A 26,167-nucleotide genomic window follows, 5' to 3' on the forward strand; every position below is an offset into this window, starting at 1 on the left:
CATTTATCTTCTCCATTAAGTGCTGATTGCTAAATTAAAAAAATAAGAAGAATATATATACATCAATTTAAAAAGAAATATAGGATATATACCTTGAAATATTTATAAGCATGTATGTACAATATACACGAATCCACAGTATACTTTTAGGAGACCATTTTCTTTTGAGAATCCTATACAGTAAAAGTTTCTCAAAAAAAGTCACTTAAGTGCTTATTTACTAAGAAACTAAAGATGAAACTTTTAAATATTTAAGAAAACAGATACTAGTAGAAAATATCTGGCAACAGAAGTCAGATGAAACAATCAGAACAACTTTAGGTTGCTCCCAAAACAGCAGAAGTAGAACTACAAGGCCATATGACTGCAATGAGGACAGTCAGGATTTCTGAAGCTTCAGCATTTCAAATCACGTATTTATCCCTCTCCCACTCTCCCAGAACACTCACGTTTCTGTGTCCACTGCTAGCAGAATCATGAAGTGGGGTATCATCATCCAGGCCCTGTGTGTTCACATCTGCTCCCGCTGCTATCAGAACTTTAGCAACATCATAGTAACCAACATTACAAGCTTCATGCAGTGGTGTCCAACCTAGAGGGAAGAAGGTAGGTTTAAGACAAAGATCAAAGATTTGGTTTTTCATTCCTGTGCTATAGATCTCTATTGCCTCTGAACATTTCAAAACACTCTCACACACAGTACTTGGCAGAACAGCAATGCCATCCGTATGATGAACAACACACACTTTATTAACTTCAAACCTCACATCGAATTCCAAGTTTTTCTGAGATTAAACACTGGAATCACAAATCAAATTGTAGAAGACAAAATCTGGCACAAAATCCCCAGGCCAAACATGTCAGAGATTCTTTGACAAGTAAACATTTGAACTCTGGTAAATACATATAAAAATAATATTATAATACATGGAAACCCTCTGATAACCACACTATTGGAAATGGTAAGTGTAGCAGATTGCCATAACCAGTGCTCCTTTAGAGTTACTGAATATGTACTAGGAATCAGTAACAACATCAGCAGCTAGATAACAAGCTATTAATAAATAATGGCAGTGAACTTATTCTGGTAATTCCCAGAACACTAGTCATTTTTTGCAATTATGATTTCCTCGAGTTCAGTGCTCATTCTCTGTAGCAGTGTCAATTGAAGATGACAACCCACACATGCTACATTCCTTACCTTAATTTCCTCTCCCCAGCTTGATGACTTCCACTTCATAGGTGACCTGAGCTGCTGTTGATGCCTTCTCAAAGCCCAGTTCTGGGGAGGCATTCAACTTTTGTTTCCAACATAACCAATAAAAGAGTTTAATCACATGAGCTTTGTATCTAATCAGTAGCAGTCTTGTACATCCATGAAGTGGAGGTACAGGAAACCCCTAAGTTATCTAATCCCTCAGTAATGGGATTTCTCACCTTCAGCCTTCACTCAACTTCCAAGCTGCCACTCATTTAAATTTTAAAAGCAGCTAAAAAAAAAAAAAGAAAAAAGAAAAAAAAAGGAAAAAAAGAAAAAAGGTTCTAAGTTATTCTAAAGCAAAACACTTCTTTCTGTTCTTCATACACTAAATTTCCTCTTCAATCATCACTTGGGTTACTCACTTCCAGCACTGTCTGGCTACCACCTCCACCTTTCCATTTTCTTGCCATTTGCCCTTTTCACACTCACCAACATAACACTCTTCTGCTCTCAGCCCTCTGATCCCTTTTATTCTCTGTATTAATTACCTTCACAACTTATTTTTCTCCACTGCTTTGCTTTTCCATTCTTTCACAATGTCCACCCTGCCAACTCTAGTGCTGGCTTGCTGTCAGTATCTGTTTCCTTTACTCTTGTTCTCACACGGCAGTATCATTCTGGCAGATATCCCATGAACAGGGTTACTTCCTCCATTACTAATTCATTTTCTGCTCCTTTAGTTCTGCCAAATCCTTAGCTAAAAAACCTCTAATTCTCTAAACTACACTGCATCCTAAATTCCTACTTTTCTCCACTCATGACTCACTACTTTAATCCTCCCCCTCTTCTTGATCTCTCCCTCTGTGCAGTATTTTGAAGTTCAGCCATGTCTGCTTCTCACTTCAGATCACCAATAAAAAAATATCTCACTTGATCCCAAACAACTCCTCCAGAATTTTGAATGAAGCCTCCAACAACTTGTTTCCAGCTGATTCTCAGAACCAGTTCTCAGCCACTGTCCTTTTCCTTTCATCTGCCTTTAAAATAAAATATCTGCCCTAGGTCAGACCGAGATGAAACTGTGAAGTTAACTTCCTTCAGAGCAACCCCTACGGTAATGTGCACTGCATTTGGGAGCAACACCAGCACTCACAGCAGACTGGTGTTTTGGCTACTGCTGAACAGGGCTTGTGAAATGTCATGGTTTTCTCTCTCCCTCCTCCTGCACCAGAGTTTGGGAGGGGACATAGCCAGGACAGCTACCCAAATGTGTATTCCATACCACAGGATGTCATGGAATAAAAGCTCACTGAAAGGAGAGGGAAGGAGGGTAGTTTGTACATAATGGCATTGTCTTTCTTTCCAAGCATCTGTTACACCTGCTGAGGCACTGCTTCCTGGGAAGGGACTGAATATTTGCCTGATGATGGGAAGTAGTGAATGAATTTCTCTTCTTCCCTTGCTTGCACAGGCAGCTTTTGCTGTTCTTATTAAATGGTCTTTAATAAAACCCACAAGGGTCTTTTTGTATCTTATTTTCTCCCAACACCTTGTTGAGGAAGGGACGTGAGAGAGCAGCTGGATGGGTGTCTGGCAGCCTGCCAAGGTCAACCCACTACATCTCTTCTTCAAGTGTTTCTATTATTCTCCCAGTGATTTCTATGGGCCTGTCTTCCCCTGAACCTCCCCCTCCTTTTCTAAAATTGCTCTTGTCAACAAGTTCTTCTCATCTCCCCTCTCAACTTCTTTGAAGATCTCATAGTGTTCTACTTCTGCTTGTCTTCTTCTCTTCCTCTACATGCCAGTCCTGGGCAGCTTCATGTTCAAATACAAATTCAGCTACCCTCTTAAAACCAAGAAATTACCCATCTATTTCTTACCTAAAGTCAAGATTTCAGTTCATCTCATTAATATCTTCTCTTGAAGTCAAGTTTGAGCTGACAACTAATTGTGCTATATAGTTCTCAGCTTCTTCCACAGGGGCCTGCTACCTCAACTCCTCTCAACCATTCCCTGAGAACATAATTCAGACCCATAAACCTAAGAATATTGTATATGTTACAACTTAACAAAGCTCATCAACCATTATGTAAATCACAGCAAATACTGACACATCAAATACTGACATATCAAAGCTGTCATTAATCCAGCAGGACAAGATGACAACTGCAACCATACCACTCTCCTCTGCCTTGCTGCCTATCAGTTGTCCCAGTGAAGACACTGCACATCACAGCACCATCACCTCCACCACTACTAAACTCTGCATCTCCTTACATAGCCCACAGTCTCAGCACAATCCTACCAAGTTCAGCAAGAACACAGAATCTGTGTGCACAGATTTCTGTCAATATCTACTGCACCAAGGCCCTGGACACAACTGAAACCTCTCGGGATTAAAACACTCTTCTAATCATACACTATGTACTACAGTGTCCCAGTACTACCACTGCCACTGGAAATGAAAAACACACCTTTGGGAATTTCCATGAAGTTATATTTTTTATTTGCATACAACATGAACTGAAAGGAAACCTCTGTTAATTAATTCAGTCTTACATTTAATTTATATAGTTAGGAGTACTCATATTAACTTACCTGCAAAATCTTTTACATTTACATTTGCACCTAATCTGATTAGCTCCTTGACCTGTTTAACATCCCCTCGAATTGCTGCCATATGTAGAGGAGTTTCCCCTCGTTCGTTTCTCTTGTTAACTTTGTCCTTTTGTCTTGAAGAAGAGGTTGGAGTTTTCTTTTGTGTTGGTGTTGTTTGTAAGGAATGATTTAAGGTGGAATCTACAAAACAAGTTTTTAAATGGTCACTGTTAATTAAAGTGAGATGAAGTAAAAAGATTGTCAACACTTGCCTTCAAAGATGATAAATGACAGTGAATAATTATATTTAAATAAAAGACATTTCACCCTTCACAGGTGTCAGCACAATGCTGATTTCCAATGTGAAAAAGGGCATTTTGCAAAATCTTACTATTTTAAGCAAGTTTCTAGGAAAGATGAAGTCTATCCAAACTACAAGGTTCAAATACTCGGGTATAAATTCTCCTGAATCAAGACAAGGTGAGATCACACAGATCAGTATCTACTCTGCTTCCCCTTCCTCCAGCAAAATTCCACCATAATTTTATGTAGTGGGATGCCAGTTTAAAGAATTACAGTCTGTGTATTGTACTACATACAAATCATCACCTGTACCAACACAGCTGGACAGCTGGATAGTTCCTTAAGTTCCACAGCTGGGTGGATTGGATAGTTCCTTAAGGAAACCCACCCATTTGCTTTTAAATAGCAATTTTGTAAAAACTTTACACCTGTAGAACATATACATACATAAAGATTTTTTTTTAAATGCAGCTGGACCAAGGACAGCTTGAAATGGTGAATTAAGAATGTCTCCCCTCTCCCATTGAATCAGAAGGAAATGGTCCCATTTCCTCCTGAATTAATATCCTGCTCCAAAGTGAGAAAATGAGGTAATAATTAAGCTTCAATAAAAATAAAAAAATAAAGTATTTCAGGCTTTAAATAATCCATATGGAACAGTGTTTGAGAGGCAAAAATAAACAAAGGAAGAAATTAAATTTTCAGTTTTTACAGCTATCATGGTGCACAGTTTTTCACACAAATATAGAAGATCAAAAATTTTTCATCAGATTAATCATCCATATGAAATAAATTTTTAACAGAAGTATGAATGATTTAAAATATTTGAAAAAAAGACAAGATTGTTGAAAAACATCAGTGTTCTGAATATTCTGACTAGGACAGAATTAAACAGGCAGGAGGGAGAAAACTGTTAACTCTGTAAGATCACCTGGGCTGTTGTCTCTTGCTGTCATCTGCATGAGAAGTGCCATCTGTTTGCGCTCTGACAGAGGGTAACCAAACAGAATGCTAACGGGTGCTGATTTCTTATTCCCAGCATCCTTCTTCATTTTCTTTTTCTCCGGACCTTCCTTCTCTAGAAATAGGAACATTTCAAGACTCAAACTGTAGTTCAGTATATTTTTCTAAAAATAAAACCATCCTCTTAAGGCCTGTAAACATGTGACTGGTGACGGGTGATGAAAAACAGAAATTACACCTCTAACTTACTGCATTTGCATTAGTGTTGGTTACCTGCTCTAATCATATTAGGATAATTAGCTACTGAGATAAAGCACTTAAAGCTGTAAGCAGGACTACAAAAAAATTCTAACAGATGAAAAACCTGTTTCATAGAAGGAATGCTGTGTATGTCACAACTTTAATTCTCAGAGATTAAAGCCAAGAACTTAAAATTTCTGTAAAATCAGCTGGTCAGCTTTCAACATTGAGTACAGATCTGAGACTACGCTCTCTTCTACTTCTCTCAAGACACCACGGTAAAAATTAGGAACAGACTAGTTAATATTGGTATCTGCTAAGTAATTGGTTAAAAGATTGTTTCTCTCAAACTCATCCTGGTATTTTGTCTTAAAGCAATTTCTTCTCCAGAATTCATATCCTTCAAAAGCATACAGCTATTTTATATACATAACTTCTTTCCTTTATCAATATTTACCAAAACTGTTTAATATTTCATCTCCAAGTTTTAAACCAGGAGCTAAAATTACACATCTGAGTAAACACATCAAAAATAAAACAAAACAAAACTCCCACCAAAACCAAGAAACCTCGTCATCTGCAAAAGAGGAAAACCTTAAAACAGAGGACTCCACTGAGGAAAACTGCACTGAACTTCTGCAGATGTAAAAATTAGAATCTTAAGTCCCTTTGAAGTTCCTAGTTATCTTTTAACTTTCTATAGTTCTGCCTGCTTTCTTGCACCATTCTTTTCCTCTCAACTGATTTTCTGCCTTCCTAGCCTTCTCTAAATCTCACTTCCTAGGCCTGATTACAGACACAAGCTCTAGTAAAGCAGTGCACTTGAGGCACAGGAAGGCATATCAACAGTTCTTATCTTGAATTCCATACTGATCCATAAGAAATACATGATTTTATGGACTAAACAATTGCCAGTGAGAGTATTTAAGAATGGAAATCTACTGACCCATGTATATATTTCAAAAACCGCTATACATTTATAGAGGTTTTTTATTTATCCATCATGTTTAAAAAGGAAATAAGATCCCTTTTACAGAATCAAATGATGGGTTTTTTATTCCTAATCTGCAGGCAACTCAGAGTCTTCAATATCTAAAAAACTAATTCAATATCCAAATCAACACTAGTTGTGTTGTGCCCTATTGGTAAAAACACCTGTGTAGGAAAATTAAAAAAAAACCTTAACAATAAAATTGTACTTTAAATTTTTTACTGCAAGCATGCTGTTCTTTCTGCAATGAAAAAATACAGCATACTCTTTACTGACTAATTTAGTACTTCCATTGAAATAACACATTTCAGATTGACCAGCATAATCAGATATTTCTTAGCATATGCTATTTACTGCTCATGATTCTTTCCTTGAAAAACACACTTATTTTCATTCTGAATTATTCCTGACCATTCTATACCTATTTTCAGCTTAAGAAAATAATGTATCAAAATAAATGAAATAAAGTTTTTTATTATCTAGGTTTTACTTCTTTATATATTGAGATTGTCTGAGTTTTTTGGGTTTTGCTTTTTTTTAAATCAGCACAATTTATTCCTGTCTCATGTTCAGTGCTCCATTTCAGTGGTAAATTATTCTTCTATTACACTTTATTACCACATTGTTTGCAAAGCATTTCTAGATCTTACAAATCAAAAGCATCAAATAAGAACACCTGTTCTCACCAAGTTATACTGTAATTATGCACTTACTGCTCAAAAGGAGACACAATTTAATTTAAATGGATATTAGACTTGATATATGTTGTCAGTAAATCTAAACAGTTCAACAAACAAAAATCAATATGATCAACAAAAAAGTCTTAATATTATAGCAGGTGCACCTGATAATCCCGCCCCAAGATCTCATGGATATGAACTGGTTCTGACAAGAGGGGTGGAAGAAAGCAAAAAACAAACAAACAAACAAACAACAACAAAAACTGAAACAAAAAAGCCTGCAAAAAACAATAACAAAAAAAAACCCAAGAGAAAGTGAGTAGGGCATATAAAAGAAAAAGTTCTATACATCAAAACAAAAAAAATCAATGTTCCAAGAATACCAACACATAGCGCACTTTAATAGGATGAGACCAACTTAACATTTAGGAACTTCAACTTCTCAGCTTTTCTTCATCTTACAGTAACAGAAAACTTTCACCACTGTGAACTTGATGTTTCTACAATTTGAACAGTAAAAACTTCCCTCATAAAGGAACAGAATCAGTTTAAGATACTAAGTTTAGGTAGAATTAATGTATAAAAATGACTATAAAACCCAATCAGTTGGTTTGGGGCTTTTTTGTTGTTGGTTTCTTTTGGTTTGTTTTTGGGGTTTTTTTTTTGGGTTTTTTTTTTTTGGTTTTTTTTTGTTTGTTTTTTTTTTTTGTTTTTGTTTTTGTTTTTGCTTTTTACATTTTCTATACTTTGTTTTCAGGTTCTATGGAATACAAATATCTTCTATTACATTCACATTCTCATCACTTTCTGCTGTTCTTCAGCAGTTAGAAATGAACTTATGTTCATTAGAAATAGAACATAAGAGATTTTTTTCACTTTTTATTAAAAAAATAAAAACTAGAACTCGTCCAGTGTCTTCATGTTCAACCACTTTTATTAAATAAACTTCATAATACACAGCCAAACCCCTCTGGACTATAGCTCTTTGAGATTTTCCCTTGGCAACACAAGCTTTTCAATGAACATTAAAAAAAAATATTTTGAAATACTCAGGTTTTGTGAAACAGGAATTCAGGAGCATCTGAGTACTTATCTGTAAAAGGGCTCAATGAAATCCACCCACAATACTTAAAACGTACTGGCACGAGGAACATCAGAGACACTGGTGATTGTTTTAGGATAATTTACACATGACAGATTTTGTCCCAAGGCAACCAATAATATATCTGTTTTTTTGTTTGCTTGCCTTTTTTTCCCCAATTAGATAAATTACAAATACCCCCTCAAGTAATTTTTAATGTATTGAAAAATTAAATTATTAAGTAATGTAATATGTGGATTTCTCAAAACAAATCATGCCAAACTAACAGAGTATTTCATTTAGTAAAATAATCACCTCAGTGGATAAAGGAATTTAGGCAAAAAAACTCCCAAAATCCAAACCCCAAATTCAAACTTCAGGGCTCATCATACACTTTTTATGTAAAAGACTACCAATATAGTCTAAATCGTAAAAATTAACAGGATCAAAAAAAAGGACCATGCAAAATTAAAATATGAACTGCTTGAAATGAATGTTATGAAGTCAGAAGATTGAATGATATACAACCAAAGAATAATATGTTCATTGCTAGGTTAAGACCACTTCTGCAGATGATGAAGTTCAGAGATAGAGTTTATGGAGCTCTGCGTAACGCTGCAACCTGACTGACGTTACTTCCAAGAGAAACACATCATGACTGGCTCTGTTTCCTACCCTCAGGGAAAGAGAAAGCTTAGAATGTGATGCAGAGACCCCACAGTGTATTTAACAATGAAGAGATTTCAAGGTACTATTGTGATATCTAATTAATCAAGTTTATGACATATTTACTTAATGAAAGTTTATGACATATTTACTTAACAAAACCACCTCCACTTTCCTGCCTGTATCCCAAACAACAGTTAAATGAAGTTGTTATAGTTGAACAATAAGCCCAAATCCAGCAAGCAGTGTGTGAACGCTCCCTCCAGCACTCCCACAAACCTCTTTAACTACAGAAATCATGAGCACAGGAACTGTGTTACTGTGATGTACCCATGCAGCAAGAAGAGGTCAGCTGTTTTGCTCTTCTGGATGTCAACTAAGTGCTAAAAGAAGTATGACTGTGCCAGGTTGGACTACTTTAAAAACTGAAATTGAAGGAGTCAGAAAACAAAACCAAGATCCTGCTATAAACAGTAAATCTGGATAACATAATTTCCAAGAAAGATTAACAAATTACCACATTCAGTGTAATTGTAACTCATTGTTGTTCTTGAATAATCAACTCTGTAACAAGACTCTCTTAACAACTGAAATATTTTTAGGATCTGCAGTTATGTTTATTATGAAAAATTCTAGCTTCTCTCTTCAGACTAGTATGGTGGAGAAAGCAAACAAATCTGACCTCTGCAAAATCAACACCTGTCTATTGTTCTTATTCCAATAACTGCATCAGAGGTTACTTAAAACTAACCAGATTACTTAAATAAATTAAGAAAATTTAAGCAACTCTGTTTAAGCAGTCTAAATAACTGATGGTTTTTCAATCAAATTATGGTTTTGGATTGGGAGACTTAAAATCAGAGAATTGATTTTAAAATATATGAAAAATAATTCTGCTTTGATCATCCAATCCAGCAGGTTCAATCAAAGCTTGCATGTAGACTCCTTCCTAAGAGTTACTTATAAATAGGTTAAAGCTACACTGCAGTATAAACAAATTTGCCTGCAGGATGTATACATTGTATTATTTTTTTGTGGTTGCTCTGACCAAGAACAGAGATGTCACAACGGAGCTCTCCGTTTCGGGAAGCCACCACAGCCAGGGGAGTGTCACAGCCCTGCACAACAGAAGAATCACAACAGGATGCTGCTGATAAAGACAGGGACAGAGTGGGGACAGAGTGTCCTTCCAGGTGTGTCCTGTTCCCAGGGGCCTCTTCAGAGGGCCACAGCTCTCCTGGGACTCACATTATCCTCCAGACCTGCACAGACTTGGCAGCTCCTGCAGTCTTCTCAACTGGCTGCAATCTTCATGGGTATCAAATTGTTAAGAAAGTAATTAAAAGGCTCAATCTTATAACACTGAATATAATTTTATTGCAGCATTTTCTTATGAAAAAAAATTAGATAAAGAGGTGGGCTATAATTGTTCTAGACTCTACAAATGCTGTTTGGTTTCAGTCTTGCCAAAACTGACTGGGTGTAAAATGTACTTTGTGTACAGTGTTGCAGAAATCAAATGGAAAAAAAAACCCAAAACATTTCTGTGTTATGTCAACTTTCATTTTGGCTGTATATGTTCATTATCACTTGCAATATTTAGACAAAACCTGAAACACAACACAACAAAACAAAACAAAAAAAGCCCACCAGAAAAAGGAGCAATTTTTACAAAAATCAGCAAAAAAAAAAGACAAAATTTTAGTTTACAGAAAATCCTGGAACTAGAACCAAGAAACCTTTAATGATGTAATGCTCTAAAAATTATCTATCACCATTCTTTGACTCGTTTACATGCCTAAACAGGATGAAATCCAATTGTCATGGAGTTTCTACAATCAGCTAGTAACTCTATAATGTATCTTGGGGATAAACAATTTATTAAACTATTAAACTAAAAATTTTTAAGTACCACTAGCAACTTTTACATTTAGGGATTTTTAACTCAGACATATTTTTAAAGACCTTAAAGCTGATAGGAAGCTTTTCATTATCTTTTCTTCTTCCCCCTCTGTGTCCAATTACACTCTAATTTCCAAAAACTTACTTATTTCTTTCTCAACATTTACCATTTTCTGTACACAGCTATCAGGGAGACACTTCTGTCAGAAGTAACAGTTTAGCTCAGTGACAGCAAACCTTTTCCATGTATAATGCCATGTTTGTGCCAGAAGCAGCACTGCATTTCATGATCACTGATGTCACTCCTAATCCATGTCAGTGACAAACTTGGCACCAGTGTAAGTGTCTAATTCCCAGTGGTCTAATCTAATTGGTTAGGCACAGAATCTGCATTACAGGAACAGTTTTCTCATCCTAGCAGTGCTCCTGCTCTGAAGTTTCTGGAAGGTTTATGTACCAAGTTTCCCACCTGCAAAAGGGCAGTTGCTCTAACCTGCTCACCTCAGCAGAAATTAAATGTTGACCAAGCTGTAGCGTTTGCTAGCACAGTTAAGAGCCACGTGCCTTCTACTTTTATGCTAAATATTTCTTGCCCCTATTTGAACTGTCTATTTCACTTCCCTGCTAAAACTTCTGACAAAAAAATTTTGTAGTGTGAGCATTGTCTTTTTGTGCATGTCTAAGCGTCTGAAGTAATCAATCTTGTTTGTGGCACTGTAACAATAGATGCTATAGCAAAAAACCCACAAGAAGTTCTGCTACTTTACAAGATGCTTGGGACAATGACTTATTTAAAGTTGATGGGGGTAAGAGGACATGTCAAAAGATTTTCAACAGAGAAAACTTCCAATATATATTTAATATTACACCTAAATACATCTACTTCCATTATGAAAAAATAGTTATGGTCTAATATCAAGCAAAAAATTTGATAAAGCAGATGCTGGGAGCATACTTCTAATTTAGACATGGTCTTTTCAAAATCAGATGGTATCGTGAAAAGTGCAAGAATGCTGTAAAATCACTGGGAAGAGAACTAAAGCCAAGAGCATTGTTTTGTAATGTGACTATTTCAAATATGGATTTCATACTACAGTCTCTTTACAGTAATAAAAATATGCTTGTATTATCAAGGAGTCAAATCTGCATGAAATCAATCCTGAACAAAAATTAAACTCACACTGAGGTATACACTTCTACCTCACATTTAAATCTAAGCATATTAAGGGAGCTCTCTGCTCATGAAAATATTCAAATGTACAATAAGCAACATATAAAAAACTGTAGCACTGAGCCTTTGAGAAATTTGGGGAATTTCAATGTGTTCTGCTGGCCATGGATACTGCTTGGTTATCAATGCAACTATTACTGAACTATTATTGCACAATGACACAGATAATTAATTATCTAAACCCAGAGATAACTGTACCTCTTGGAATGTATCCAGCTCCATCCATCTTGATTTGAAAAGAACTGTGTTAAGAATGGCAGTTTGAAGCCTTGAAATCAGTTCTAATATAAATAAGCTTAAGCTGGGAAGAACTACTTAGGCTCTGCAGAGAAGGTACAGGTGATAGGAACTTAAACTGAAAGGAAAGTGTGCTCTCCATGCCTAGTTTAGTTAGCTCTGTCACACTAGCAACCTTTTCTATGAAGGACAGTACATCTACCAATCTATCCAATGCTCCCTCCCCAAAAAAGGCTATGAAAGGCTGACAGCTGTGTCTCAAATCAAGGCATTCACATGGTTTTTCATCTGTTTACTCATTTGAACAAATGGACCTCTAGGGATGACAAAACAAAGAAAGATTTGTTACTGGAACAGAAGGAAAGAATGAGGTTAGGAAACAACTGGAGAATATAGATCAATGAAGGTGGCATGCTGGCTATTGCTAATGATAGGATGAAAGCCTATCAGACTGAGATGCAACAATCAGAAGGAAGCAAGCAACTTTTATACTTAGTATTCTTTTTAAAGAGGAAAAAAAATCCATGTAAAAACATAACATACAATTAATTAAGTTAGGACGTATTTTACCAACAAATAATTAGTTAAGGAAATAAAAAGGTTCTACCTGCGTCTGAATTGCGATCTTCATTTCTGGATGGTCTAATTGTAAAAGGAAGTTTACGTTTCATGGAAGACTTTTCTTTCATCTCCTTCCCCACATCACTCCTATCCACTTTTGGAGTTTTGCTGTAGGATGCAATCTTGTCCTTGCTCTAATATAAATAAAAAGTATACTAAGTAATTTTTGCATAAAGCAGGACAGTCTTATAATGTATACAGACTGAAAAGACTGATATGTGAGAATGCATGTGTATAAGTACGTGTATTACAAAATTTATTCAATAAACAGAAGAATCAATTGTCATTTATTTTTTAAATTACTAACTTCTATGTTATTTCTACTTTCAGACACATCACTGTAGAAATGCTGTTCACTATTAGAGGCTTAACTAATTAGCAAAGGAGCAACATAAACTGAACGAGAATTTGCCAAGTCTTGATGACCACCCCAATTTCCTTCCCTGACCATAACAATCCCACTAAAAGCACATTTAAAGCCCCCATTGAAATTTAGACTGTGAATTGCAAACTCCCAAAAACCCTTCTAATTACCCTCCCCTGCCTCCACTCCCACCCTGTGATCCATCAATATGTAATTCCCTTTCTATTTCAACAATAATAGTGCAATGTTTCATTTGAGAAAAATCTATGAAGAAATGTTTTAAACAGATATCAAATTTAGAAGAAAAAAGGTACAAGCTATTTGGATTCTTGAATTGTATATATCTAGAGATTTTGGCTTATAACCCATTATTCAAATAAACAGAGAAAAACCTAAACAGGTTCACTATTAACTTATACTTGATTACTTCACTAATATAGGAGGAAAGAATGCAAAAGATATCAGGTTAGTGTAAAGAGAGAGAACTCTTGAGAGAACTCTCTGGAAACCCAACATCTTAGCTATCAATCAAGTTGCAATGCAGAGATATCTTTTCTGTACAATACATGCTGCAGAAACAATTATCTACTCTGTCAGCTATCACAACTCTACAGCTTTATGTCATTCTTAACACACGATCAGATGAAAGTACTAATAGATTAACTTCCTAAAGGCAGAAGAAGAATATACACTCCCTTGCCAATCACTGAAAACCAAAAAGCTGGTCCTTGGTACTTCTTAAGTTTTATTCTGATTGGAGAAAAAGTAAAAAATAAGCTAAAGTAGAGGTACTGTTCTCAAAGGCACCTTTCCTTTTTCTTCAAAGAAACCAAACTCAGGTAGGAAGACATCATCTAACATGCTGAGTTTAAAATGTTGCTAAAAAGTTAGGCAGAAGTGATTAGAACAAGAACCTGTAACAAGCCCTACAAACTTCAGAAGACAAATATCTGTACAAGGGAAATGACAAAGAAGGCATTAGTCTGTATCAACAGAATTCCTGAAGTATAAAGGTTGCTGCCCTCAGAGAACACCTGTCATCTTCACTCTAAGTTTAGAAACCCAAAAAATCAAAGTAAAATGCAGAATAAAATCCACACAACAAAACCAAAGACAACTCTCCTTCAAAAGCCCAAAGGAAACAACACCCTCTCCCTTTTATTTTTTTTTTTTACATGCTAGAACAAAAAAAAATCTAAAAACCCAAACCCCTTAAGACTCCCCTGGGCCCTTGGAACATACAGTGCCTGTGGTGTTAGTTATGAAAGAAGTTAATCCATCTAACAAGCCATCATTTCCAAATGCATCTCAAAGTTGGCAAGAGCAGATCTGAACCCCATTAAGCCTTTCTCCATCTCTTCCACCACACAGACAAGTTTCCAACTTGAGCCAACCCCACCAAGAGCTTTCTCATCCCTTGTTTCAAACAAACCAATTATTTCTCCTATCTATGTATGTGAATTTCCCACAATATGAAGTGGCATCAAAATTTTATTTCTTTCTCTAGAATATTATCTTATGTTTAGTACTATGCAATAAAAAGGATGAGCTAAAAATAATTTAAAATTTCTAAGCAGAAAATCTTGGTTTCAACTTGTTCAGTAGAGAAAAAAAACCCCACAACTTTTTGCAGTTGGTAATCTCTAAAAAGAATTCCTTGTTTGAGGGCATTCCTCAGTAAAAAACATCAGTAGGTGCTCACAAAGAGGCACAAGCTGCTTAAGTAATTTGATAGCGTTACATTAATTCTTAAATTGCTTATATGTATTATGTTAAATATTATGAACGATGCACTAGTTGTTGAATAATGACTGAAAATTAATTTTGCGATACTCTAATTAGGAGGAGAGACAGTTCAAAGTGCATACTTTCAGATAAATAAAAACATTGAAAATTTTAAAAAAGGCTATACATAGAATACACAGAAACTGAAAATAAAAGGGAGACTATTTTGTTCTTTAGCTAATGTGGAAATAAGCATTCAGCATTCAGTGGTGGACTTTCCAATCCAAAAGATGCAATGAACAGGCTGTTTGAGAAGTCTGTATGAAGTTGATGCTATTTATTATTTTTGTATCTCTATTTCAGCATTGTCACCAATCGGATATGCAGACACCATCACAACTGAAAGAGAAGAAGAAGCCAAGAGCCCTGGCAAGGCAAATGTAAAATCACTGATTTGAAAAGCAGTCTTAATACAAAACAAAATAGGAAAAGCCAGGATAAAACCAAGGTCCTACAAACTGATAAAAATAATTAACTGTGCCATCACAAAATGCTGTGTTAGAAGACAGAAAGCTCTTAATGGCATCCTGGATTCAACTCCAAGTAAAGGAAGCATAGGAAGTGCAAGTAGGAAGTAGAAACCCTGCAGGTTTGACCAGGCATTCCATTTTCAAGAGTGAGCATTCACTGTTCCAATTGTTCCTAGTCACTGCAAAAGCATGGACATCTCTTTCTCAAGGTGCAAGGCAAGGTTCAAAACTCAGCATCAACAGGTCTGTTGCATTACTTTAATGTGACCCATGTAAGCAACCTAAAATGAAGTTGACATTTTTTATAAAATAATCTGTAAATCCTGTGGACTTTCTAAAGAGGCTGATTAATCTCAAGTGAAAACTGCTAATCAGAAAAACACTGAAGAGATGTTGATGTTCAGAAAACTAAACTACTGCTGCAAAGTGAAAAGCATTACATACTCTCCATGTCCACTATAGCTAGAGAACATTTAATGGGTTTAGACTGCAACAGGAGACTAGCAAAGGTTATTTATCCTTCTACTAAGTATCTAACTCTATGCCAGTCAGCATAATTAAGAATCAGAATAAACTGCCCAAGGAGACAGGAATTTCCATCAGGCAAGCCTTTAAAGAAAAGGTCTGGCAAACATCTGTCAGGAACTGAGTACAGCTTATTCTACTCTGGGGCAAATGGATGAACTGGATCTGCATGTCTCAACATTTAATGCATGCCTCACTGGAGGATGTAGTAACAAGGAAGAATTTTCTCTGTCAACAAAACCATACTAGTGTGCTATGATGAGGAACACATTTTTAATCTGTTCAACAGGAACTGTCTCAGAAGGCTAACAAACAGCAGTCTGGAGAATTTCTTGATATCCCATTCCAGCTCTATTGTCTGGTACTGCTACAATGAATGACAAGACACAAAAGGAGACAACAGAGAGCCATATAATCTAGCAGATGTACTAAGCCCTGGGAGAACAAGCATTCTTTTTCTGCCTATCAAAGATAATTACATACTGAAGCATATTCTGTATGGTACCAAATGGTTTTGGGCACTATTGCTGGAGTCTTCCAAGGAGAGAATTAATTCTTACAAACTCCAAATTTGCTTCTCCTTTGGAAGAGATCTCCATAGTTTACTTCCTTAGTTTGGCCATATGAAGTATAAATTCACACAAATTAAAATTTTATCATGTCCATATGTTAACAAAATATCTCATGCCTCATGAGATAAAATATCTCAAACATTAGATGGTCTAGCTGCCGTATACACTTGTACTATTTTTTATGCTTGCCAGAAGAGCAACTGAAATAAAAATACATGTACCCTAATGCATACATGATATAAACTTAGCTTATTAAGAGCTGAGTTAACAATGTTATTTCTAATGGGTTTTTTTGAGTTCTCAGAAGACCTGAACCCATAGTTGATTCACATAGCTATTCACTGGTTGTTAGGGCTGCATAATAGGGATGAATTTCTGGACAAATATGAAAGATTATGCCTAATAATAACAACAGTAACTTCACTACATTTCTCTGTCAACAACTAAGAGTGCACAATTAGAACCAGCTAAACCATAGTGTAAAAACTATGAAATGAAAATAAAACCCTGCAAGTGTTTTTTCATTTATCTTATGCTAACCATTGGAATAGTCTTATGCCATTTAGGTCGCTACAGTTTTTATTTTGTGAAGAATGAGGATTTTTTTATGGACTGGTTACCCTTTAGCAATACTTTTCACTTGTAAGAAGCACTGTTTTTTTAAGAACATTATTTCACACTAGGCCTCAGTACTTCCTAACACCAATTACATTAGCTAAGGAATCACTAACATTTTTCATACTTCTAATGATTTAAGAACTATAACTTTTAAATTCATGGCTGCAGATGTTTATGCATTGAGAAAAATCCTTATTTGCTTTACAGATATTTCCACTACCTTTTGAAGATATTTCATTAAAATTATCACTGTTGATTTGTCCTGGTCAATCTTTATGTCAGATCTCTGTATTTGTGTATGTAGCACAGATTTACCTTCATGATTTTGTGTTGTTCAAACTCACACTTTACTCTTAGCCTATAGCCTGCCTGATTTCAAATAATTCTCTCGGCTGAATCTAAATTATGACATTTTGGCAATATTTCCTCTATCTTTCCTAATCCACTCTGAAGAGTGCAGATTAGTCAAAGGCCAGCTGAACACTTCTGACAACTGTCCATTAGAGAACAGGTATGTGACAGTTTAAGTGACTATTTAACATAACCATGTATTCAGTCCTTCTCAAAATACAACAACTGTGTTTATTATGCTAAAAACCTGAATACAGGAATATTAACTGAAACACTTCTACTCTCCATTAATAATATTAATTCTCTGTTTTTATTTAGGATCTTATATTACAAGTTGTTTTATATCATGCAATTCCAAACCAAACCCTACATTATTCTAATCTCAATCTGTCCACTGTACCAGGGTGGACAGTGAGGAACACTGGACAGAACAGTGCAAGCAGTTTATCAGCTTACTTTTTGATATCAACTTCATCAGTCCATCATTGGGATTCCATATTCACAGCCTTTGTCAAACTTCCATTCCCTACTCTTTCCCTAAATTACTGAATGACTTCAATTAACTTGACCATATCCCAAATAAAGACCAGAATAAATAGGAAAAAAAAAAGAAAACCCAACATTATTTCATCCCTTTACTAGTAAGCTGACTTCCTTTCCCCATTTTATTCTGTTATCTTCCTCGTCCTATCTAAGTAGTCCATCAGAGTCAGCAGAAAGAATTACCTTTGCCTCACTTGACTGGGACCAATGAAACAACGTAGAAAGAGACTAAAAGGTCTAAAGGTTTCTATGAATGTTTGTGGAAGATAAAAAGTTACAAGTAGATGCTGAATCTTCTAATCTTTTCCTGTTTTTTAACCTCCTCCTGTCTTATATCCATTCATCATCAGATGGTCTTGCAGAGAATACAGATTTTGACACAAGAGTAAGTATGACCACACACACACAGAAAATCCTTTTCTAGAGAAGACAGTTTTATAGATTGTTGGGAAACAAACAGATTCTCTCTCCTTAGGGCAATATACATGTCACTCATCATTGTCAATGCAGAGGATTACTCCAGCTTCTGTTATTCATTAGTAGCACAGATAAATCCGTGGTCTATTGTACAAGTGTACTAGGCAGACAAACTGAAGAACTGGGTGATTTGAAACTTGCCTCCAGAACTCTGAAAATCATGGGATACTTCACACTTATAAACAACAAACAACCCTTCAGCATGACATGATATTCCTTCATTTTCCAACACTCAAAAAATGGACTGTACAATTTTTAGATGGGACTCCCTTGTACAAGAGCTACTCTAAAGCTTTGTGCAGCATTTGGCTTTTAAATCCTCCCTCACAGAGGGAGTAAGTCCCTCTGTTATAAAGGGATATTGGAAACTGCTGGGTTTTTTTGGTCTGTGCTCTGTCAGAGGCCTTCACACATCTTGTGTGTTTGTTACAGAGAGAAATACACAGTAAAATAAAATAAAATATGGATTGTTGTTCTTGTGAGTATATGAAGATTTCAAATTAGCTAAGATATGGAGACTATATACTAACTTATATCAAATAAAACCAAAGCATCCAGCTCTTTTTAAATTAACTTCCACATTACAATAAAAGTAGAATTCTATCCCATAGTTTAACTTACAGTTAAATAAATGTGAAAATGTATAACTTTTTTCAATACTGAATATATCAGAAACAGATTAATATTTATTTCTTCCAATTACAGCAACAAAAATCATGAAACATGCTTCATTTTACTGAAATTAAAGGGGCATTAATAAAAAATTTACCTTTCTTGCAGTTGTTTTTTCCACCATGGTGCTATTGCTGTCAGAATTTTCAACTTGAACTGTTTTTGTAGACCCAAATTTGGGCATTTTATAGCTGTTTAGCTAGTTCTATCTTGTATCAGTGGGTTCATCCTGTGTCTGAAAAACAAACAAACAACATTACATAAAAATACACACGGCAGTGTCATTTCAGGACAAATGTTACTGCAGATGGTAGCAGAGCTGGATAGTACCCCAAAAAAGACCAAATAACGACACCTGGCTTCAAGCATCTTCCTCACATGCAGCTCAAACCTTGGGGCAAAACCCCAAAAGGTCTAACACAGCTCTTGCTGGGGATGGTGTATGAAAAAAGCACCAAGTCACCTGCTAAACTACCTCATCCCTCTAGCTTACCTTTTTGGAAGACTGAACATTTTTGGCTATTTTAACAGGTTCATAGGCTCAATATCTCACTTTGTGTTAAATGTCCTAAGGCTTAAAAGGATGAACAAGATTTCTAGCAACACTGGAAAGAGAAATAAGGCTTCCTAGCCTGGGAAACTAAAACACTGTATACTCAAAGTAGTATGGGAAAAAAAAGTCAAGTCTTGTGATTTATGATTCTTTCTGGATCAAGAGATGCCCTTTAGAAGAAAAATCTTCTAAAGCTTAAACCTGGAACTAGAAACCTTAATTTCCACTGTCTATCAAATCAATTACATAAGCCACTAGTAGAGCCAGATATATATCTATATAAAGCTCCAAGAGCTGTGTAGTGTTTCATCTCCATGGTACACCAAACAAGTGTCATTAGAGATTCACATGATGGAAGAGGTCTGACTTGCCTCTTCCACAGCAGGAAGAGCCACCCTTTTTGTAAGAATGGCTGAGAGGAAAGGTCACACAAAAGGTAAAACTGCATTTGACAGCACTTTAGAGCTGGTGACTTTTTATGGGTCTTTTGGAGTTGATGTATTTTGTTACAAGTATTTACATGATCGCAATCTTACCGAGTTGTTGTAATTTTATGCCTGATCAAGTCATCATTTCAGGTGCAACACTTCTACTGTTGCTTTACCATTAATGTTTTGGGATCATCACGTAGAGAATCTGTTGCTGTTTTAGGACCATGGGCCCTATTTTGGTTTGACACAGTTAACTGACAACAAATCTGGTGCAGATGACTTTGAAAAAACCATTTTGCACACTACACCTGACACATGAGACATTGATATTCAAACAAATTTCTACATCCTGCCCACACATCCATCCCCCACAAAGCTTAAACCTTGGAAAATTTGAATATTTGTCTAAGATTAATACTGTTGTATACAACAACGTAACATGCTACTTTCTTAATCTTCCAGAATCAGAGGGGAAGAAAAGTTCAAAAAGCTAAATCCTTGAGACAGAGAAGTAGGAAATATTGCACTAAGGTCTGCTGTTTTCCTCCCCTTCCCCTACACCTGAGGAAATTGTTTCTAATTAATCTCTTCCTGTTTTTCATAAGGTTGTGGTTAGTGTTAAAAAAAACCCCAACAAAACAAAAAACAATCTCACATTCTATAACCAGAATTTTGTCTCCACTATGATACAATATTGTGAAACTCATACTGTTCTACTCTTACTTAAGACAAAAGAAACATTAGTATACTCCATTTATGGAGTGTTAACAGGATTTATGCAGCCTTACTGATACAGAGAGTAACTGTTCAATTTTAATGAACATTAAAGCACATGGTTATCAGCCTTTTGTTTTTAGTTGCTTTTTGTAACACCTGCAGGAACAAAAACTGGTTATCAGTTCAAAGAAGAGAAAGAAAACTACACTGAGTTTCCTGTAATTTTACAAAAAAACTTTCCTGAATTCTAAAAGAAGCAACAAGTTACTATCTTCACAGAATACTACTGTGCTGATTAGACCAAACATAATGCATTACCATAGTAGCAAATATCTGTTCCCATGGGTTTAACAAGGGACAAGTCATAAATATGCTTTTGCTCATTTATCTCTCAAATCCTCTCTGTAAGTTTCATTTGTAACTATTCCCATTGTATATATCATGATTGATATATATCACGTTGTATATATCACGATTACAGCTACTTAAAAAAATCAATGGGTCAAAGTGTCCTTTATTATTTTAATCAGAATATTTTTCATTGCATATGCTGCTGTTTCCTTTACTTCCTTTTTTACTGCTACCTGGCTCCCTGAAACTACCTCCATTCCTGCTTTGCTTCTCTTTCTTTCCTGGTTTCATATGCCATTCTCTGGTGTATGACAGCAAGAAGCCAAACTTAAAGAGCTCGGTAAAATTGATTTGCTTAGGCTTGGTTCCCTTGGTCTCATTTGCTTCACCAGCAGGAGTTGCTCTTCACAAAAGGTCTCCCTGCATGTCTCACCTGGACAGCAACAGTTTATTTTTTAAAATGGTAGAACAAAAAAACCCAGCCTCAAGTATTGTATAGGGGCATGAGGATTATGAAAACACTTTCAAAATAGATTTCAATTAAAGGTATTTTTAATAATACAGTTAGCTTAATATAGAAATAGAAGTAAATGAAAACAGAAAGCAAAGGATGTTTCCATTTTCTTTACCAAATGATCAACAGGCAGAAGCAGATGTGCAGGAAGTTCCACCTGAACATGAGAAGAACTTTATTGTGCAGGTGACCAAGCTCTGGGACAGTTAACCCAGAGAGGTCAGAGTCTCCCTCACTGGAGGTATTCAAAAACCCTCCAGACACAATCCTGTGCCATGTGCTCTGGGATGGCCCACTGCAGTCTCTTCCAACCTGACCCATTGATTCTGTAATCAAAAGTTAATGTGAATTCATGAACTTCTTGACCCAAGTCAAGTATGTTTTTGAAAAAAAAACTGCTTTGGAAGTTCACCAAAACTGAGTGTTACATACTGGATTACCAAAGCAGAACCACCACACTCTAAGACTAACAAACAGCACTATTTCCATAAAGTGTTCCAAGTACCAGATTGTTGCACATTGTTGCACAATGGCTGTGTAAAATTTAAAACAGACATAAATGCATCACATATTTGAGGAAAAAAACCACTTTTCATAAAGAGTAGATATTAAAAAAAAATATTAAAATATCACTATGGTGGCCCAGAAATTAGGCAAACTATTCAATTGATGATTACATAGTGTATATAGCAATAAAATTTTCTGCGGAAGAAGTGATTTTACTGACACTTCAACTTTTATTTCCATTTGTCTGGAGTTCAATGCCATTTCAACTCAAGTTCTAAACACAAATGTTTGCATTCATAGTGAAAATGTAAAACATTAACAGGGTCTTCCAGGGAAACCTAGATCTGTCTGCTTTGAGTTTTCCTCACTGCCATTTCTTAATGCAATTACTGGTTTATTAGACAATCTTGATGGCACATTTTGAATCACCAGAACCCTAAACTGAAAGTTAAACTCTTTACATCCAAATTATTCTCCTTTGTCACAACAAGCAGTGTCCTCACTTTTCATCTGACAGACAGGCACAGCTGTGCTTTCTCTCAAACAGACTGATTTCAAGCTTTTCAATAAAACAGAATTTGCTTCCTACTAAAGAAACTTCTCTGTATGTAACAAAATCAGATATTCTTATTTTATTTGGACATCTTTCTTGCACATTCATTACCTATAATGAGTCATACTACTGGAAATACTGTTGAATTCTTCTCTCAGTCATTTTCCAGCTAAGGAACTAAAAATTCTATTTTCTCCTTGAAGTAATAAAGGTAAGCATTTAGACAAATCTATGGGCAGTGACATAAAATGCTAGGATTATTTCATATAAAAAACCCTGGACATAAAAAAGAAATCCCCCAAAAAATCCCACCAATCACCAGAATTTCAGATATAATTAGCTACAGAAAATTAGCAATATCATAAATGTCTAATGCCAACAAGTCACTGTATTAATTTGTATAAGCTTACAACTAGCACTGATGAAGAAGCTTTGAAAAAGCTTCTCCTTACCTATGCAAAAAACCAGGGAATTCAAGCAGTACTACAATGGTGCTGGTGCCACTGTCATTCACTCCTTTACCTCTTTCATTCTGTTCTTCTGAGAAATTAAGGGCCATGTGTTTGTGTTAGATGCATATGTATGATTCACTAATGACTTCCAAGCCTGTAGATGGATTTTCTTTTAATTTGGCAGCAGCAGAAATTTTCAAATATATTAAGCACTCACAAATTTCATGGGAAAAGGTGGCCAGTGGATAATAAGAATAACAATAATAATCCATCACTGTTTTTTGCATGGGAAGGCTTCAATATGAGTTTCATGGCATACTATCTAGAAGACAACTCCACATAAGATGGCCTTTGTAAACCACTTTTCTTTCTTCTCTTAGCTACAGGGGGGAGTTTCAGTTGAGACCTGCACATTATCAGAGTCAGTCAACCACAAGACACAAATTGCTAAGAAATAAGCATCATTAGTTTTGGTGCTCACTGAACTACTTGTTTCCTTTCTGGTTCAGACTGTGTTCCCTTTAACACCTTCAGCAAAATGTTACATGATGCTTTGGGAAGGTTTTCTTTGGTAGCCCTGCTGTACAGCTGATCTTGAAGGTTAGCTGCCTGCTGGTACTACATCAAAGCAAGGGGGCACAAGATTAACCTTCTATGGGAATACCAGAAATTGATGAGTTCATTTCCAAGACACTGCATCTACCCTCCTGCTCAAGAAAGCATCTGCAGTTGAAAAGCAGGAGTCTAGAGTAAGGCTACCTTCTCAACTACCTCTGCTTCATCTGCAGGGAAGAAGAAAAACAAAACCAAAATCAAACAAACAAACAAAAAAAATCCCTCTCTCAATAAGGACTTACTCCAGACTGGGAAACAGTGAATCAACTATACCAAATTTCTGCTATAAATAGCTGACAGGAATGCTTCCAAATGTTATAATAAAATTAAACTACTGAAAATGACAACTATGGCTACATCTAAATTAGCAAGAAGTAAAGAATTATCAAGAGCAGATCTGTAGAGTAGAACAGCTGGTAATAAAATCCCAATTTACACTAGTCACATTTAGCAGATTTGCTCTGGACTACTTCTAGTGCAGTTCCATGTACTAAATGCACATTAAAGGCTGGAATACATTCAACAATTCCTAAACAAGTCTCAGCTTAAACCAGGAGGAATCAAGCTCTGAAAACACTACACATAGCAAACTGAACTACAGTGAGGAGAGAGGATAGTCACTGATTTAAACTAAGACTGACCTGATTTTCTCTTAGCTATCCCCTCCTTCCCAGCCCTAGAAATTTGTCTCTCCCAAGTTTATTTTGAAATGGCTGGTATGATCTAGATCTCAAAGCTATTAAGAGTCTACCAAAGAAAAAAAATAGTTAGTGGATGAGTACAAGAGAGATGGCTAAAAACAGCTGAACTGAGGGAAAGGCAGGCAAAAGCCAACATTACATATTCTGCTCAGAGAAAGCCAGCTGGCCAACCCGTATGCACACACTGGCTAATTAAGAAGTATGTAGGTAGCTCACGCCTAGCCATACCAAATGTTATCTGCATTCTGGTGGGAGTGTGTCAAAGACAGATGAGGTTAACACACTGGGAGAAAGGGAATGGGTATAGTACAAAGGACCAAAAAGCTAGAGAAAACTGGTATTTTCAAATCTTGTAAGAAGCAAGAGTTTTAGCAAAAAGATGTTCATTTAACTAAGTTTAACACTCTGTGTTCTTTTTTCCTCTTATCAGGAAAGTGCAAATGACTTCAGTATTATATTTCACAACAAAAGCATCCTTCAGCAAATAGCTGAGAGAAGTGATTTCTTTCCAAAAGAGAGGTTAACTAATTATTGATGCTAAATGAAATGTGTGATGGGAGATGTAGCAGCACTGCCAATTATTTTCTTCTTATGGAACTCAGTCCTTCTGCACACAGTTACTCAACCAGAGCCACCTGCTACACAATGAAATGGCTCCTGGTAAATTAACATGTAATCAGATCAGCATCTACCTTTTCACCTACAGTGTCCAGTAAGAAAGAAGGGGTTGAGACATAACAAGAAATTATTCAGGATATTTCAGTTAGAGGCTGGGGATGTGCTAAGAGCACAAGACCAGCAACTTGCTATTGTGAGGAAAGAGACCATTCAGGTTACAACATACAGTAAGAGGGCAGTGAAGTCCAGTAGGACAGGGCCAGGCTTTTCTGGGTTGCACCACATCTACAAAAAGAACATCTGTCTGTATTTTAACCTGGTATCTCCCACACAGAAATATGTCTAAAGCTTCAGATAAGCCAAATGACAGAATGCGACTGTGACAAGGAGGCAGTGGAGAGAGAGACTTGACAGGACAATGCTGAGAAGGGATTGTCTCTGGGAGGAAAGCACAGGGGACTTCATGATCAACACACAAATATTTTTCCCCAGAATATTTTTTTTCTGTGTTACAGAACACAAACCAGAAGCCTTTAGTCCTGTCATTCCTATGCCTTGTAAAAAAGCATGAGCATTCCATATGCTTTTTGTTTAAATTGAGAATGACCAGCTTATCCCTGTGGTCCATTTTCTATTACCTCCTTGGACAGGTATACTTGCAGAAATGAAGTTCCAAACATGGCTGATGTCTCATGGAAATGTCAAAAGGATGGGAAAGGATGGGAAACTGCCGAGAGCAAGCACTTAAAAAACTCATCAGAACATTATACAAAACAGTGTTTTGTATAATGACCAATGTTCTAAAAGGTCAAAATTTCAGTTACTACAGCCAGAAAAATATTTGTACCAAGATCTTAATTGAAGAAAACAGTATCAACACAGCTATTCTCTAATCATTAGAGCAGTTTATTTGATCTTTATAATGAAGACACTGAAAAGGTCATTAAAGGCTTTATTTGAGCAGAAATAGTCTAAGGTTCTTGTGTTACACGGATCCCCCCAAAAAAGACTTCCTCTCAATCATTTAGCAACTGAGGGCACTGCTGTAGTCCAACACATATTAC

At 36.0% G+C, this 26,167-nt stretch overlaps 1 protein-coding gene across 3 annotated transcripts in view; it reads right to left on the minus strand.

The window, feature by feature from the left end:
• The window catches only part of ANKRD12 (ankyrin repeat domain 12), a 59,577-nt gene that overhangs the window by 20,972 nt on the left and 12,438 nt on the right, over positions 1–26,167 (minus strand). The window contains exons 2-6 of one of the 3 annotated variants that reach the window (XM_054631156.2): positions 19,189–19,326; positions 12,701–12,848; positions 5,034–5,180; positions 3,800–4,000; positions 450–592 (exon numbers count right to left, since the gene is read on the minus strand). In XM_054631156.2, coding sequence (XP_054487131.2) covers positions 450–592; positions 3,800–4,000; positions 5,034–5,180; positions 12,701–12,848; positions 19,189–19,275 — 726 coding nt within the window. In that variant the 5' untranslated portion in view covers positions 19,276–19,326. Of the gene's footprint in view, positions 1–449; positions 593–1,201; positions 1,410–3,799; positions 4,001–5,033; positions 5,181–12,700; positions 12,849–19,188; positions 19,327–26,167 lie in introns of those variants that run through there. The other 2 variants (XM_054631184.2, XM_054631199.2) reach the window with 2 other exon arrangements.

The sequence above is a fragment of the Agelaius phoeniceus genome, chromosome 1 (assembly GCF_051311805.1).
Source record: "Agelaius phoeniceus isolate bAgePho1 chromosome 1, bAgePho1.hap1, whole genome shotgun sequence".
Taxonomy (NCBI): domain Eukaryota; kingdom Metazoa; phylum Chordata; class Aves; order Passeriformes; family Icteridae; genus Agelaius; species Agelaius phoeniceus.